This window comes from Phaenicophaeus curvirostris, chromosome 29, assembly GCF_032191515.1.
Source record: "Phaenicophaeus curvirostris isolate KB17595 chromosome 29, BPBGC_Pcur_1.0, whole genome shotgun sequence".
In the NCBI taxonomy this organism is placed as follows: Eukaryota; Metazoa; Chordata; class Aves; order Cuculiformes; family Cuculidae; genus Phaenicophaeus; species Phaenicophaeus curvirostris.
In genome coordinates this window covers 2,519,179-2,532,604 of record NC_091420.1, presented here as the reverse complement: position 1 = coordinate 2,532,604, position 13,426 = coordinate 2,519,179, and the positions used below count along the sequence as shown (strand labels likewise).

The 13,426-nt window shown below is 60.2% G+C and overlaps 3 protein-coding genes across 3 annotated transcripts; 1 reads left to right on the top strand and 2 right to left on the bottom strand.

Moving 5' to 3' along the window:
* Nucleotides 1-667: 667 nt before the first annotated feature.
* On the top strand, nt 668-5,235 carry PAQR6 (progestin and adipoQ receptor family member 6). Its single transcript, XM_069878835.1, has 7 exons — nt 668-731; nt 891-1,018; nt 1,842-2,047; nt 2,820-2,946; nt 3,200-3,296; nt 3,381-3,525; nt 4,330-5,235. The coding sequence occupies exons 1-7, from the start codon at nt 681-683 to the stop codon at nt 4,608-4,610; spliced, it is 1,035 nt and encodes a 344-aa protein (XP_069734936.1). The 5' UTR covers nt 668-680; the 3' UTR covers nt 4,611-5,235.
* Nucleotides 5,236-5,517: 282 nt separating this feature from the next.
* Nucleotides 5,518-7,012, bottom strand: BGLAP (bone gamma-carboxyglutamate protein). The gene is made up of 4 exons (XM_069878911.1): nt 6,952-7,012; nt 6,272-6,316; nt 6,119-6,185; nt 5,518-5,692 (listed from the first exon to the last, which is right to left on the bottom strand). Exons 1-4 carry the CDS (start codon nt 7,010-7,012, stop codon nt 5,560-5,562), a joined length of 306 nt encoding a protein of 101 aa, XP_069735012.1. The 3' UTR covers nt 5,518-5,559.
* A 1,552-nt stretch (nt 7,013-8,564) lies between these two features.
* On the bottom strand, nt 8,565-12,261 carry PMF1 (polyamine modulated factor 1). Its single transcript, XM_069878862.1, has 5 exons — nt 11,973-12,261; nt 11,099-11,204; nt 10,825-10,925; nt 9,920-10,115; nt 8,565-9,604 (listed from the first exon to the last, which is right to left on the bottom strand). Exons 1-5 carry the CDS (start codon nt 12,209-12,211, stop codon nt 9,551-9,553), a joined length of 696 nt encoding a protein of 231 aa, XP_069734963.1. The 5' UTR covers nt 12,212-12,261; the 3' UTR covers nt 8,565-9,550.
* Nucleotides 12,262-13,426: the final 1,165 nt, after the last annotated feature.

Below are 13,426 nucleotides of genomic sequence, written 5' to 3'. Positions count from 1 at the left end.
GCATCTGGGGACACGGGTGGCCTGCGGTGACAAGGAGGGGACCACAGCATCGCCCCCAGTCCCCCCAGGCTCCCCCCTGGCCCCACTCTCGCTCTGGGCAGCGCAGTGGGAGGCATCTCGGGTTGCTTTGGGGTCAATTTATTGTTTTCTTCCCCTTTTCTCCTCCCTTCTGACCCGCTGGGTGAGTTGGGCTGGAGGAGGGCTGGATGGGGACACCGAGGATGCTCCTCGCGCCGCTGGGCTGCTTTCCCTGGGCCGTGCCTCAGTTTCCCCACTGGAGAAACCCTTCCCGGCCGCCGCTGTCGGGGTCCTGCTGCCTCCCAGACCCTGCGGAACACGACAGCTCCAGCTGGGCCAGCCTTGAGGGGGGCTGTGGGGCTTCTGGGGGGGCTTTTACCCCTCTGTGGAGGCCTCTCCCAAGCCCCCATGGACCAGGGACAACCCTAGAGGGGTCAAGACCCACGGGGATGAGAGCAGGATCTGCTCTTCGAGCTCTCAACTCCTACCAGCCTTCTCCACCGTCCTGGGGGGCCTAATCCTGCTCTCCCGCTGGTTCCCATGGTGCTGCGGATCCCGGGAAGGGTCAAGCCAGGAGCTGAATTTCCCTGGAATGAGGTAGGAACCAGCCGCGTCCCCGCGTCCAGCAGGTTCTGTCCCATCTCCACAGGACATGTCCCACCATGCTGACCATAAAGCTGCCGCAGATCTTCCTGGTGCATCAGGTGCCGCGGGTACGTGGGGGTTTCTCCCTCTTCCAAGGTGGAAAAACCACCTGGAAAATCATCCCGACCTCGCTCCGGCTGGTGGGACTCTCCCAGCCTCGGTTTCCCCACCCGTCGCGAGGCCGGAGCGGCTCCCTGGGGCTGCCCCACACCCTGGTGTCCCCACAGATCTTCTGGGAGGATGGGATCATGTCGGGGTACCGGCACCCCGGGAGCTCAGCCCTTGACTGCGTCCTCAGCTCCTTCCAGATGACGAACGAGACAGTCAACATCTGGACACACTTCCTGCCGGCCTGGTGGGAACAGGGGGGGGACGGGAAGAGGGACGGGCGAGGGGAGGTGGGATAGGGACAGGGATGGATGGAGATGGGAATGGGGGTGGAGACAGGGGTGGAGGTGGAGATGGTGGTGGAGATGGAGATGGAGGTGGAGATGGAGATGGAGGTGGAGGTGGAGGTGGAGGTGGAGATGGAGGAGGAGAGGGAGGAGGAGATGGAGATGATGGAGATGGAGGTGGAGTTGGAGTTGGAGTTGGAGTTGGAGGTGGAGATGGAGGTGGAGATGGAGAAGGAGATGGAGAAGGAGAAGGAGATGGAGGTGGAGGTGGAGATGGAGATGATGGAGATGGAGGTGGAGTTGGAGTTGGAGGTGGAGGTGGAGATGGAGGTGGAGATGGAGAAGGAGATGGAGAAGGAGAAGGAGATGGAGGTGGAGGTGGAGATGGAGATGGAGGTGGAGAAGGAGATGGACGTGGAGATGAAGATAGAGGTGGAGAAGGAGGTGGAGATGGAGGTGGAGATGGAGAGAGAGACAAGTGTGGGGACAGGGAGAGGGCTGGGGATAAAGAAAGGATGGAGATGGGAAATGGGAAGAGAAACGGGGGTGGAGATGGGGACGGGGATGGTGACAAAGCAAGGAGGGGGTTGGGAGAGGGCCAAGGCTAGGAACGATGGTGGAGACGGGACTGGGGACAGGGAGAAGGATGGGAATGATGAAAGGACGGATATGGGGATGGGGACAGAGCCAAGTGGGGACGGGGACGGGCCTGGGGCTGAGGAGGGACGGCGATGGGGACGGAGACGGGGCTGGCGCTCACCACGCCAGGGGCCGTGCCCGCAGGTATTTCGTGTGGCGCTTCCTGGTGCTCTCCTCCTCCCTGGACTTCTGCCGGGAGCCCTACCTCTGGCCTCTGCTCATCTACCTGCTGCTCGTCTGCCTCTACCCCTTCGCCTCCAGCTGCGCCCACACCTTCAGCTCCATGTCGGCGCGCGCCCGCCACATCTGCTACTTCTGCGACTACGGAGCCCTCAGCCTCTACAGCCTCGGTGAGGGCCCGGGTCGCCGCACGGGGGGGGGCTCCGGGGCTGGGGTCACACAGTCAGAGCACCACGAGGTTGGAGAGGAACATAGAGATCATCAACTCCAACCATACCCAACTCATCTACTACTAAAGTGTGTCCCCAAGCATCTTATCTACCCGCCTTCCAAACCCGTCCAGGGATGGGGTCACCTCCCTGGCAGCCGTTCCAGCCCTTGAGAACCCTTTCTGTGAAGAAATTATTCCAAATATCATAGAACCATAGAATCACCAGGTTGGAAGAGACCCATCGGATCATCGAGTCCAACCATTCCCATCAATCACTAACCCATGTCCCTCAGCACCTCGGCCACCCGGCACTTAAACCCCTCCAGGGAAGGGGACTCAACCCCCTCCCTGGGTTCTCCTCGCTCCTCTTCTTCTCCAGCCCCCTCCCCAGCTCCGTTCTCTTCTCTGCACTCGCTCCAGAGCCTCAACATCCTTCTTGTGGGGAGGGGCCCAGCACTGACCCCAGGATTCGAGGAGCGGTCTCCCCAGGGCCGAGGCCAGAGGGAGAAGAACCTCCCTGGCCCTGCTGGCCACGCCGTGGCTGATCCAAGCCAAGATGCCCTTGGCCTTCTTGGCCCCCTGGGCCCCTGCTGGCTCCTGTTCCACCAACACCCCCAGGTCCTTCTCCCCCAGGCAGTTTCCAGCCGCTCTTCCCAAGCCCCGAGCGCCATGGGGTGACAAGACTGGGGACGGGGATGCACAGACCCCACACCACTGCCGTTCTCTTGCAGGTTGTGCCTTTGCCTACGGCGCCTACGCGATGCCGGATCACTGGGTCAGCGGCGGGCTGCATCGTTACTTCGTCCCCGCGGCTGCGTTTAACTCCTTCGTCTGCACCGGCCTCTCCTGCTACTCCCGGTAAAGCTTGAGGTGGGATGGGAGTGGGAGCTGGAGGTTGAGGTTTCCTCCTTCTCCGCTTGTCCCGCAGAACATCCTGAGGGACATGGGTTAGTGATTGATGGGAACGGTTGGACTCGATGATCCGGTGGGTCTCTTCCAACCTGGTGATTCCATGATCCCCTGCTCCGGCAGCAGCTCTGCCCCGAGGGTCCCTGCTGGGGGGGCTGACGGGGATCTGCGCCCCCTTCCCACCGTCTTCCCCCGTTGGCAGCTTCCCGGAGCTGGACCGTCCTCGCTTGAGCAAGGTGCTGCGGACGGCGGCTTTCGTCTACCCCTTCCTCTACGACAACATCCCGCTCTTCTCCCGGGTGAGTCCAAGGTGGGAGCAGCTCCTAGAGTTCTCCTAGGGTTGCCCCAACCCCGCTGCTCACCCACCTCTCCCCCACCCCCAGCTCCTCTTCTGCTTCTGGAACGACTGCGCCTGGAGCGAGGCGGTGGCCGGGTACTGCTACCACCTCCTCTTCGCGCTGCTCACCGGCTTCCTCTTCGCATCCCACCTTCCCGAGCGCCTGGCACCCGGACGCTTCGACTACATCGGTGAGCAGCACCCCCAGTGCCTCCCAGTGCCTCCCAGTCATTGACTCATGGGATGGGTTGGGTTGGAAGGGACCTCCAAGCCCATCCAGTTCCACCCCTGCCCTGGGCAGGGACACCTCCCGCTGGATCAGGTTGTTCCAAGCCTCATTCCACCTTGAACCTATCTAGGAAGAAGCTCCACGAGTTGCCAATGGGGCTCGCAGACAAGAAACCACCCATGTGATTCTATGATGATTCTATGATTCTAGGATGTCCTGGGCTGCACCCAAAGCAGCAGGACCAGCCTGGAAGGAGGGGATCCTGCCCCTCTGCTCTGCTCTCATGAGACCTCTGAGAGCTTCTCATCTCCCAAATCCGCAATGCAACGTCCAGTATGGACTCATGGGACAGGTTGGGTTGGAAGGGACCTCCAAGCCCATCCAGTTCCACCCCTGCCATGGGCAGGGACACCTCCCACTGGAGAAGGTTGCTCCAAGCCCCATCCAACCTGGCCTTGGACACCTCCAGTCCGCATCCCCTTGCAGCTGGAGCTGGGCAAGAAGTCACAGAATCACCAGGCTGGAAAAGACCCACCAGATCATCGAGTCCAACCATTCCCATCAATCACTAACCCATGTCCCTCAGCACCTCGTCCACCCGGCCCTTAAACCCCTCCAGGGAAGGGGACTCAACCCCCTCCCTGGGCAGCCTCGGACACTGCCCAATCACCCTTTCCGGGAAAGATTTTTTCCTGATGTCCAGCCTGACCCTCCCCTGGTGGAGCGCCAGCACCCGCGGTTGACGTTGGCCTGTCTCCTCATGCAGGTCACAGCCACCAGCTGTTCCACATCTGCGCCGTGCTTGGCACACATTTCCAGCTGGAAGCCGTCCTCTGCGACGCCTCCTCGCGCCGAGCTTGGCTGCGGGGCCGCCTGCCCGCCCCCGGCCTCCCCGGCACCTTCGGCACCGCCGCCTTGGTGCTTTTGGGCAACGTGGCCATCATCGGCGCCTTCACCGCTGCCTTGTCCCGCGCGCCCGGCAGCTCCAGCAGCACCACGAGTGTCCCCCCTGCAAGAGCCGCAGGGACCCACGACGCTGCAGGGTGAGGGGCTGCGGGGACCCGGACACCCCCAGATCTCCCCTGCCCTCAAGCGTGGGGTGGAGAGGGTGAGGGTCCTGCTGGGGGTGTCCTGGGGGGGTCACAAGAAGCGCCTCCCAGGTCCCTCTGCCTGCAGCCAATACGCCCCCATCCCGTGCCTCAGTTTCCCCACTGTTAAGATAGAGCTAATCCTACTCATCTCTCTCTCAGCCGCTCCTCTTCTTCTCCAGCCCCCTCCCCAGCTTCGTTGCTCTTCTCTGGACTCGCTCCAGAGCCTCAACATCCTTCTTGTGGGGAGGGGCCCACAACTGACCCCAGGATTCGAGGAGCGGTCTCCCCAGGGCCGAGGCCAGAGGGAGAAGAACCTCCCTGGCCCTGCTGGTCACTAGTAGCGCTTAGGTGGCACCTAACACGGGGTTCCTGGTGCTGCTGCCGCTCGGCCACTGCCTGGTGCCCCGCACCGAGTCGCTGGCTCGGGAGGCAAAGCATCACCCGGGGGTCCCAATCCCACCTCTGCTTCCCCCTCACCTTGAGGAATCCGGTGTTTGCTTTGGGAATCCCACAGCTGGGAAGGGTGCAGGGCTCCCGGAGCCACCCCGCTAACCACACGCTTGGGATAAAGAGCTTCTCATTAAACTGGAATAACTGCACTTCCAGCACCGGGTTCATCCTTGCCCGGGGACGAGCTCCGGCTGGTGCCATCGCAGCCCGACCCGGAGCCTTTGGGTGGTGGGACAGGCAGGAGGAGGAACGTGGGGCTCCTCAGCCTCGTGGGGACGACGCGGGGGTCCAGCCACAGCGGTCTCGCCCCATCCCGCGCCCTCCGAGCCGGCTACACCGCTTGTGCATTTATTTCTTTCCAAGGTTAACAGAAAGCGGGGTGAGCGGAGGTGTGAGGGGGGGGTCTGGTGCTCGGAGCTCAGCCCCAGAGCGGACCCAGCGCTCCGGGGGCACGTTTAGACGGGGCCGTAGAAGCGCCGATACGCCTCCTGGAAGCCGATGTGGTCGGCCAGCTCGTCACAGTCGGGGCTGAGCTCGCACACCTCCCGCTTGGCCTCCAGCGGGTCCCGCACGGCCCCGTAGACGCTGCTGGGGACAGAGGAGAGAAGCTGCTCCCATGGGGATCCCCTGGAAGGACCCGGACGGTGGGGGCTCTTCCCCAAGCCACGATTTCGTTGAATCACCAGGTTGGGAAAGACCCATCAGATCATCGAGTCCAACCATTCCCATCAGTCACTAACCCATGGCCCTCAGCACCTCGTCCACCCGGCCCTTAAACCCCTCCAGGGAAGGGGACTCAACCCCCTCCCTGGGCAGTTCCAGTGCCCAATGACCCTTTCCAAGAAATATTTTTTCCTGATGTCCAACCTGACCCTCCCCTGGTGGAGCTTGGGGCCATTCCCTCTCGTCCTGTCCCCCTCCCCAGCTTCGTTGCTCTTCTCTGCACTCGCTCCAGAGCCTCAACATCCTTCTTGTGGTGAGGGACCCAAGGAACATGGTGGGATGGGGCTCTACCTGTCATAGACGTAATTCCTCTTGTGTCTCCGGGCCACCTCGGCACTGGCGCGTTTGGAGACGAAGGCTGCGGGGATGGAGGAAGGGGGTCAAGGAGAGCCACGTCCCCTCGTCCCCAGGGTGGCAGGGAGGAATGTGGCTGCAATCACTCACCTTCGGAGCTCGGCGAGTCATCGGCGCTGACGGATGCGTCCAGAGCTGTGAGGGACAGCAGGAGCGTTCAGGGCTCGGGAAAGCCACGTGCGGACTCACCCTCACCCCAAGTCTCATTTTGGGGCTCCCATCCCACCACCCCAGCTCTGAGCCCTCATCCACACGCCTCGAAGGGAGTCATAGAATCATGAGTTGGGTTGGAAGGGACCTCAAACCCATCCAGTCCCACCCCTGCTAAGGGCAGGGACACCTCCCACTGGATCAGGGGCTCCAAGCCCCATCCAACCTGGCCTTGAGCTCCTCCAAGGACGGGGCAACCACAGCTCTCATGGACAACCTGTTCAAGTGCTTCCCCACCCTCATGGTGAAGAATTTCTTCCCGATGTCCAATCTAAATCTTCCTCCTTCCAATTTTAAGCCGTTGCCCCTCGTCCTATCATCCCATGCCCTTGCCAAGGATTCCTGCTCCCCCAGTCTCCATCACCCTAAATGTCTCTCCAAGCCCTTTTGCTCTCTCCAGCTCCCAGCAGAGCACTGGTCCCCCCAGTTCCCATCACCCTAAATCTCCCTCCAGCTCCCAGCAGAGCACTGGTCCCCCCAGTCCCCATCACCCCAAATCTCTCTCCAGCTCCCAGCAGACACTGGTCCCCCAGTCCCCATCCCCCCAGGACTCTCCGTACCCCTGCGGCAGAGCCCGAGGGTGAGGAGGGCCAGGAGGCTGAGCAGGAGCAAGGTCCTCATGGTTCCTCCCTGCGTGGCGCTGAGCCGGGTGCAGCCACTGGTCCCCGAGCGGTTTTATAGGCCCGAGTGACCACTGGCAAGGAGGGGCCGGTGGCCCCGGCAGGGCTATTTCCAGCGCATCCGCTGTGGCTGGAGCCGCCGGCACAGGCACTAATTGTGGTTTGGGGTGAACTCGGTTCCCTCGGCAGCGGTTGGAGCCCACAGGGAGGGAAACGCGGCCCCGGGCCAGCAGAAAGCAGCCAGGGGCACCCAGCCAGCCTCCCAGGCCCCGAACTAGGATGGGAGACGCAATTCCTGCCTGTCCCAGGTCCCACTGCTGGATTTGTCCAGCCTGGAGAAGAAGAGGCTGAGGGGAAACCTTCTACAAGTGCCTAGAAGGAGGTTGGAGCGAGGTGGGTGTTGGTCTCTTCTCCCAAGCGATGGAATAAGAAGGAACGGCCTCAAGTTGCACCAGGTTCAGATCAGACATCAGGAAAATTTTCTTCATCGAAAGGGTTCTCGGGCACTGGAACAGCTGCCCGGGGCGGGGGTGGAGTCCCCATCCCTGGAGGGGTTTAAAACACGATGAGGTGCTTGGGGATGGATCAGTGGTGGACTGGGAGAGTTTGGCTTCATCTCAAAGGTCTTTCCCAACCAATCATAGAATCAGTAGGTTGGAAAACACCTCCAGGATCATCAAGTCCAACCATTGCAATCGATTCCGATTCTATCCCCACAGGGCTGCTGCCACATCGTGAGTCTCCTTCTAAAACCTGGAGGGGTTTTCTCTCCACAAAGGGCCAACAGGGACTCGTTGGCCGTTTCACCCTGGGGATCGGCACGTTCTCCCGTAGCATCGTCGCTGCAGCCCCTTGCCCAGGTGGCCAAGATGGCCAAGGGCATCTTGGCTTGGATCAGACCCGGCGTGGCCAGCAGGGCCAGGGAGGTTCTTCTCCCTCTGGCCTCGGCCCTGGGGAGACCGCTCCTCGAATCCTGGGGTCAGTTGTGGGCCCCTCCCCACAAGAAGGATGTTGAGGCTCTGGAGCGAGTGCAGAGAAGAGCAACGAAGCTGGGGAGGGGGCTGGAGAAGAAGAGGAGCGGCTGAGAGAGCTGGGGGGGTTTAGCCTGGAGAAGAGGAGGCTGAGGGGAGACCTCATTGCTCTCTGCAACTCCCTGAGAGGAGGTTGTGGAGAGGAGGGAGCTGGGCTCTTCTCCCAAGGGCCAGGGGACAGGACGAGAGGGAATGGCCTCAAGCTCCACTGGGAGAGGTTTAGGCTGGACATTAGGGCAAAATATTTCTTGGAAAGGGTCACTGGGCAGTGGAACAGGCTGCCCAGGGAGGGCCCATCGAGCTGGGAGCAGCAGGAGCTCCCTGGGCTGCTCCGGGGTGACATTCCTCTTTGAGATCCTGACCGCATTCCAGACTTTCTGATCCTTTAACTCCAACCCTGTCTTGGAAAGCGGAACCGGAGGCTTTGGGGCGGCAGAGGAGGAGAAACGCTGAGGCCAGAGCCTTTGTCAAACAAACCCATAAAGTACAGGGGGTGAGGGCCAAGCGTGCAGAGCAGGAGCCAAATCCCAGCAACAACGGCTCCAATTTATTTAGATTATAATGCAGCAGGGGACGCCTTGTTTACAGCAGGAGGAAAATATGCTCAGGTCAGGCTGTCGCTCCGGCTGCCTCTAATTGAAAACAGAGGTTTGTGCCTGGTGGCCAATCTCCTAAGAGCCGTAGCCACTTCTTGGAGTGCAGGAACTGACGGCCGCGAGGCACAGAAGACCAGGAGGTGGGCAAGGAGCTCGCAAACAGCCCTCGGTGGGTGCAGGGGAAGGAGTTTCTCTTCCTTTGGAACGCACATCTCACCTGCAGGATCATCCCAGCACAGATTTCAAGGAGTCCCTGGTTTGCAAACTTCTGATGGGATGGTAAAGGACAACTCCAGGTGGGTAAAAGCAACCCAGTTGGGTTCCAGGAGTCATCACAGAGGATTCACAAGAAAATAAATCCCTTTTTGAGCCCCCAAAGTCAAGGCAAGGCTGTTCCATCCTCCTCTTGTCTCCACACACAGAGAGCTGTGGCTGGATCCTGGATCCTTCACGCTGCGGCTCTCGGAGAAGCACCCTGGGTGTGCGTCTGCTGGGAGGGGTTGGAAAAGAATTGGGGGAAAAAAAAGGGATAAATGGCAACGAGGAATGGGATAAAGCGGCTGACAAGGTCCATTCCGAGAGGTCAAGCTGTTTAAAGACTTGGATACTGAAAACAAACACAGCACAAAGGCAGGAAAGGAGCTCAGCAAAAGGAGGAATTGGAAATGGTGACCTATTTCCAAAGAACCCAACGTGCTCCCTCCTTTTTATTTCTCTACAAACTTAAATCAAATGGTGAAGCCTGGCAGCGTCTTCCAACCCCTGGAAGCTTCTTCCACCCCTAGAACCTTCTTCCAACCCAGCAAGGTGAACGTGCTTGCATGGTTTGTACCGACAGGCGCAGCTTCTCTTCCTAAGGTGGCAGGAGCGCTCACGGGGCGAGCCTGGATGTCTCAGGATGGCCCCACGTCCTCACTGGGGCTCCCTGAACGTGGTGATGAGTTCTCGTTGCTCTTTACTAATCGCCTGGAAGGGAAACGGCCACCGTTGGACTTGGAGAAGTGTTTTTCCCCATGGACACCAGCGTTCAGGGACAAGGCAGCGCGTGGGGAACAAAACCCACTCAAGCCACATCCTCATCCACGGAACCTCCCACCCAGCGCACAGGGAAACAAAGAGCCAAGACCTCCAGGGAAAACACCCAGACCGATTCCAGCAGGATCTGGAATTCAGAAGGCCTTCAGGAAGGAAAAAACTTAAATATAGTGCAGCCCTTTGCCAGCCAGGCCACAGACAGTGCTGCGTTCCAGCCGGTGCTCCACAAGGAAGGGGTTTTGTTACCTGCCAGGCGTGTTTGCGAGCTTGGATCAGCTGCTGCAGCTCCGCAATCCTGCCCCTCCCTGCAAGCACAGACTCTGCCACTTTCCTGTTCTCCTCCACCTTCTCCTTGAGGATTTTCTGCAGGTACGACTTGTGCTTGAGGAGATAGAGCACCAGGGTGCTGCGAACGTCCTCTTCTGGGATCCCGCTGGGACGCCTGGGAAAAACGAGGATGTGAAACAATCAGAAAGTAAGGAGCCCGCAGAGCGAGTCTTGTGCTCCTCAGTTGGGTTCTGAGCTGCTGCCACAAGGTATATTCCTATTTTGATAGGAATGGTTGGACTTGATGAGCCGGTGGGTCTCTTCCAACCTGGTTATTCTGTGATTCTGTATCTGCTCACCAGCTCTGGGATTTACCTCTGGCACAGAATGAGAGGAATCCATCCCCAAATCCAGCCGTTAGCAGAGGTCCAGAGGCAAGCAAGATGTAATTAACCCCCCAAAACCTAGAAATGTGACATCGTGACGATGCTTTTGGGAATTAAAGGGCCCAGATGGCCTTTAGGGGGAACAAAAGGCAACACGTTCAGCTTCTAAGGAGGCCCTGAGGACTTCATCCCAATGGGAAGAGATTCAAGTGCTCCTACGGGAGCAGCAGCTGTGGCTAAAATGCACCAGCAGCCTTTGGAACCATCCAAACCCAACTCTGCCTCCCTCAGGTCTCGGCATCACCGATCTCCTCGCACTAAAAAAAAGGACAAACACATGACCTGGAGAAACGCGGATAAAACTCGCTTTTGGATATTTTGGAGGCAGTGAGGTTGCTGTTAAGATAAACCGACATTTAAACAACTCCCTCACAGCACAAGACCAATATTTGCTCCTGAAGGAACACACACACACACACACTCCAAAACTGTTCGTACCATGCAGGCTCTTCCCGGTTCTTTGCCTCCTCCACCATCTTATCGAGTGAATTAAAGAGCATCTCCAGATTCCCTTCGTCCTTCACCTCCTGGATCTCCTCCTGTGAAGGAAGAACAGCACAAGGATTCATCAGGGCCCCAGCTGAACAGATGTGAGCATGGAACAAGGGGAACTGGGTGGGCTTTGAGGTCCCTTCCAGCCCAACCCATCCTGTGATTCTGTGAGATGGAACCATCGCGCTCAGCACTTTGACGCCAGCCCCACCGCCTTCACCTTGATGGACGCCTGGAGCTGGGACACGAACTGCTCGTAGATGCTCCTGGTCACCTCGGGTTGGAGTTTGTAGAAGCTCCGGTAGCAGCTTGCAAACCTCTGGTAGCTGCAACACCATGAGGGGAGATGGAGTCACTAGGGGGGGAAACTGGAAGCCATTGGGGTGGGGGAAACTGGGAGAAATTGGGGAGGGGGGGAACTGGGAGAAATTGAGGGGCAGGGGGATCTGGGAGCCATTTGGCGAGGGGGAACTGGGAGCCACTGGGGAGGGGGGGCTGGGAAAACTGGGAGCCATTGGGGAGGGGGGGAACTGGGAGCCATTGGGGGTGGGGTGGGGGGAACTGGGAGAAATTGGGGAGGGGGGGAAACTGGGAGAATTTGAGGGGCAGGGGGATCTGGGAGCCATTTGGAGAGGGAGAACTGGGAGCCACTGGGGGGGGGGTGGGAAAACTGGGAGCCACTGGGGAGGGGGGGAACTGGGAGCCATTGGGGAGGGGGGGAAACTGGGAGCCATGGAGTGGGGGATCTGGGAGCCATTGGGGGGGGGGGAACTGGGAGGCAGTGGGAAGGGGGGGAACTGGGAGAAATTGGGGAGGGGGGGTGGAAACTGGGAGCCATTTGGGGGAGGGGGACCTGGGAGCCGTTGGAGGGGGGGGAAACTGGGAGTCATTGAGGGGGATAGACTGGGAGTCACTGGGAAGGGGGTACTGGGAGCCAACTGGGGGACAGACTGGGATTCAACAGGGGAGGGGAAACTGGGAGCCACTGGCCAGGCGGGACTGGGAGCTGGGGGGGGGTGGACCGGGAGCTGGGCGGGGCGGGACTGGGAGGGACTGGGAGCTGGGAGTCCCCGTTCCCCGCCGCCCCCCCTCACCTCCCCGCCGCCACCAGCTTCTCCAGGAAGGTGTCCACCACTGTAGCGAAGATCTGGACGCGCCCCGGAGCGCGGGGGTCGCCATCTCCGGCCCCGCCAGCCCCGCCGCCCTCAGAGGGCTCCGAGGGCTCCGCCATTTCCCGCCACTCGAGCGGCTCGCGCCGCCGCCTCCCATTGGCTGCTGGGGTGGCGGCCGCGGCCTCCCATTGGCTGCTTGGGCCGCGGGTCCCGCCTCCCATTGGCTGCCGAGGCCGCGAGCGCCGCTGCCATTGGTGGATTGTGCTGCAAGCCCCGCCCACTGGGGAAGAGAGAGGCGGGGCGAGGGCGTGGCCAATGGATAGAGAGGCGGTGATTGACTTGTGGGCGGGGGCCAAGCGCGTTATGGGCGTGGTCTGAGACAAAGGGGCGGGGACAAGGGGTCAGTGGGCGGGGCCTCAGTCTATGCGGAGGAAGCTAGGACCGAGCCGGGGCCTGGAGGGGGATGTGGGCGTGGCCTCTGGGAGAAGGGGGCGTGGCCTCAACCGGTGGGTGGGGCCAAAGGGCCCTGTAGGCGGGAATTCATCTGTGAGGGGCGGGGCTTCACCGCTAGGGGGCGTGGCCTCCGCGGTTGTGGGCGTGGCCCTGCAGCACTTCCCCCCCACCCCCCCCCCCCTTCTTACCCAGGGCAGAAGGGTTTAAACTTTAAAACTAGAATCATAGACCAGTTTGGGCTGGAAGGGACCTCAAAGCCCACCCAGTCCCACCCCTGCCCTGGGCAGGGACACCTCCCACTGCATCAGGGGCTCCAAGCCCCATCCAACCTGGCCTTGAACCCCTCCAGGGATGGAGCAAGCTGTTCCTGGGCCTCCCCACCCTCATGGTGAAGAAATTCCTTATATCAAGCTTAAATCTGCCCCTCTGCAGTTTATCCCCACCACCTCTCGGTGTTATCACCACAAGCCTTTGTAAACAGCCCCTCCCCAGCTTTCCTGGAGCTCCTTTAGGTACTGGAAGCAGCTCAAAGGTCTCCTCAGAACCTTCTCCAGGTTGAACAACCCCAACTCTCTCACCTGTCCTCACACAGGAGGTTCTCCAGCCCTCACATCATCCTTGTAGCCTCCTCTGGACCCGCTCCAACAGCTCCATCTCCTTCTTACGTTGAGGATTCCAGAACTGGACACAAGACAGCAGAACCAACAAAGCCCTGGCAGAGCTGGGAGGCTCCAGCATCGCACAGATGGGGGGTACAGAGAACATCCAGCCCTTCTCTAGAGATCCCTCAGACACCCCAACCCCACGGATCAACCACAGTTTGAATCTGCTTAACGAAACGCAAGGACGGAGCCCAGAAGAGGAATCATTCAATTCAAGAGAGGGAGAAGCAGAAGATCCTGCCCCTTTTCCCATCCGGACACCATTGTGGGAGCAAACCAGACCCAACCTTGGTCTTTAAAGGGGCTCTGCTTGCCACTGAT

Excerpts from the sequence above, each read along its gene's own strand:
- BGLAP (XM_069878911.1), bottom strand. The coding sequence starts at position 7,012 with ATGAGGACCTTGCTCCTGCTCAGCCTCCTGGCCCTCCTCACCCTCGGG. Across the intron at positions 6,317-6,951 it reads CCTCGGGCTCTGCCGCAGGG|CTCTGGACGCATCCGTCAGC; the intron begins GTACGGAGAGTC and ends TGTCCCTCACAG. Across the intron at positions 6,186-6,271 it reads TGACTCGCCGAGCTCCGAAG|CCTTCGTCTCCAAACGCGCC; the intron begins GTGAGTGATTGC and ends CCATCCCCGCAG.
- PMF1 (XM_069878862.1), bottom strand. The coding sequence starts at position 12,211 with ATGGGAGGCGGGACCCGCGGCCCAAGCAGCCAATGGGAGGCCGCGGCC. Across the intron at positions 10,116-10,824 it reads AACCGGGAAGAGCCTGCATG|GCGTCCCAGCGGGATCCCAG; the intron begins GTACGAACAGTT and ends CGTTTTTCCCAG. Across the intron at positions 9,605-9,919 it reads CTCGCAAACACGCCTGGCAG|GCGATTAGTAAAGAGCAACG; the intron begins GTAACAAAACCC and ends TTTCCCTTCCAG.
- PAQR6 (XM_069878835.1), top strand. The coding sequence starts at position 681 with ATGCTGACCATAAAGCTGCCGCAGATCTTCCTGGTGCATCAGGTGCCG. Across the intron at positions 3,297-3,380 it reads ACATCCCGCTCTTCTCCCGG|CTCCTCTTCTGCTTCTGGAA; the intron begins GTGAGTCCAAGG and ends CCCCACCCCCAG. Across the intron at positions 3,526-4,329 it reads CGGACGCTTCGACTACATCG|GTCACAGCCACCAGCTGTTC; the intron begins GTGAGCAGCACC and ends CTCCTCATGCAG.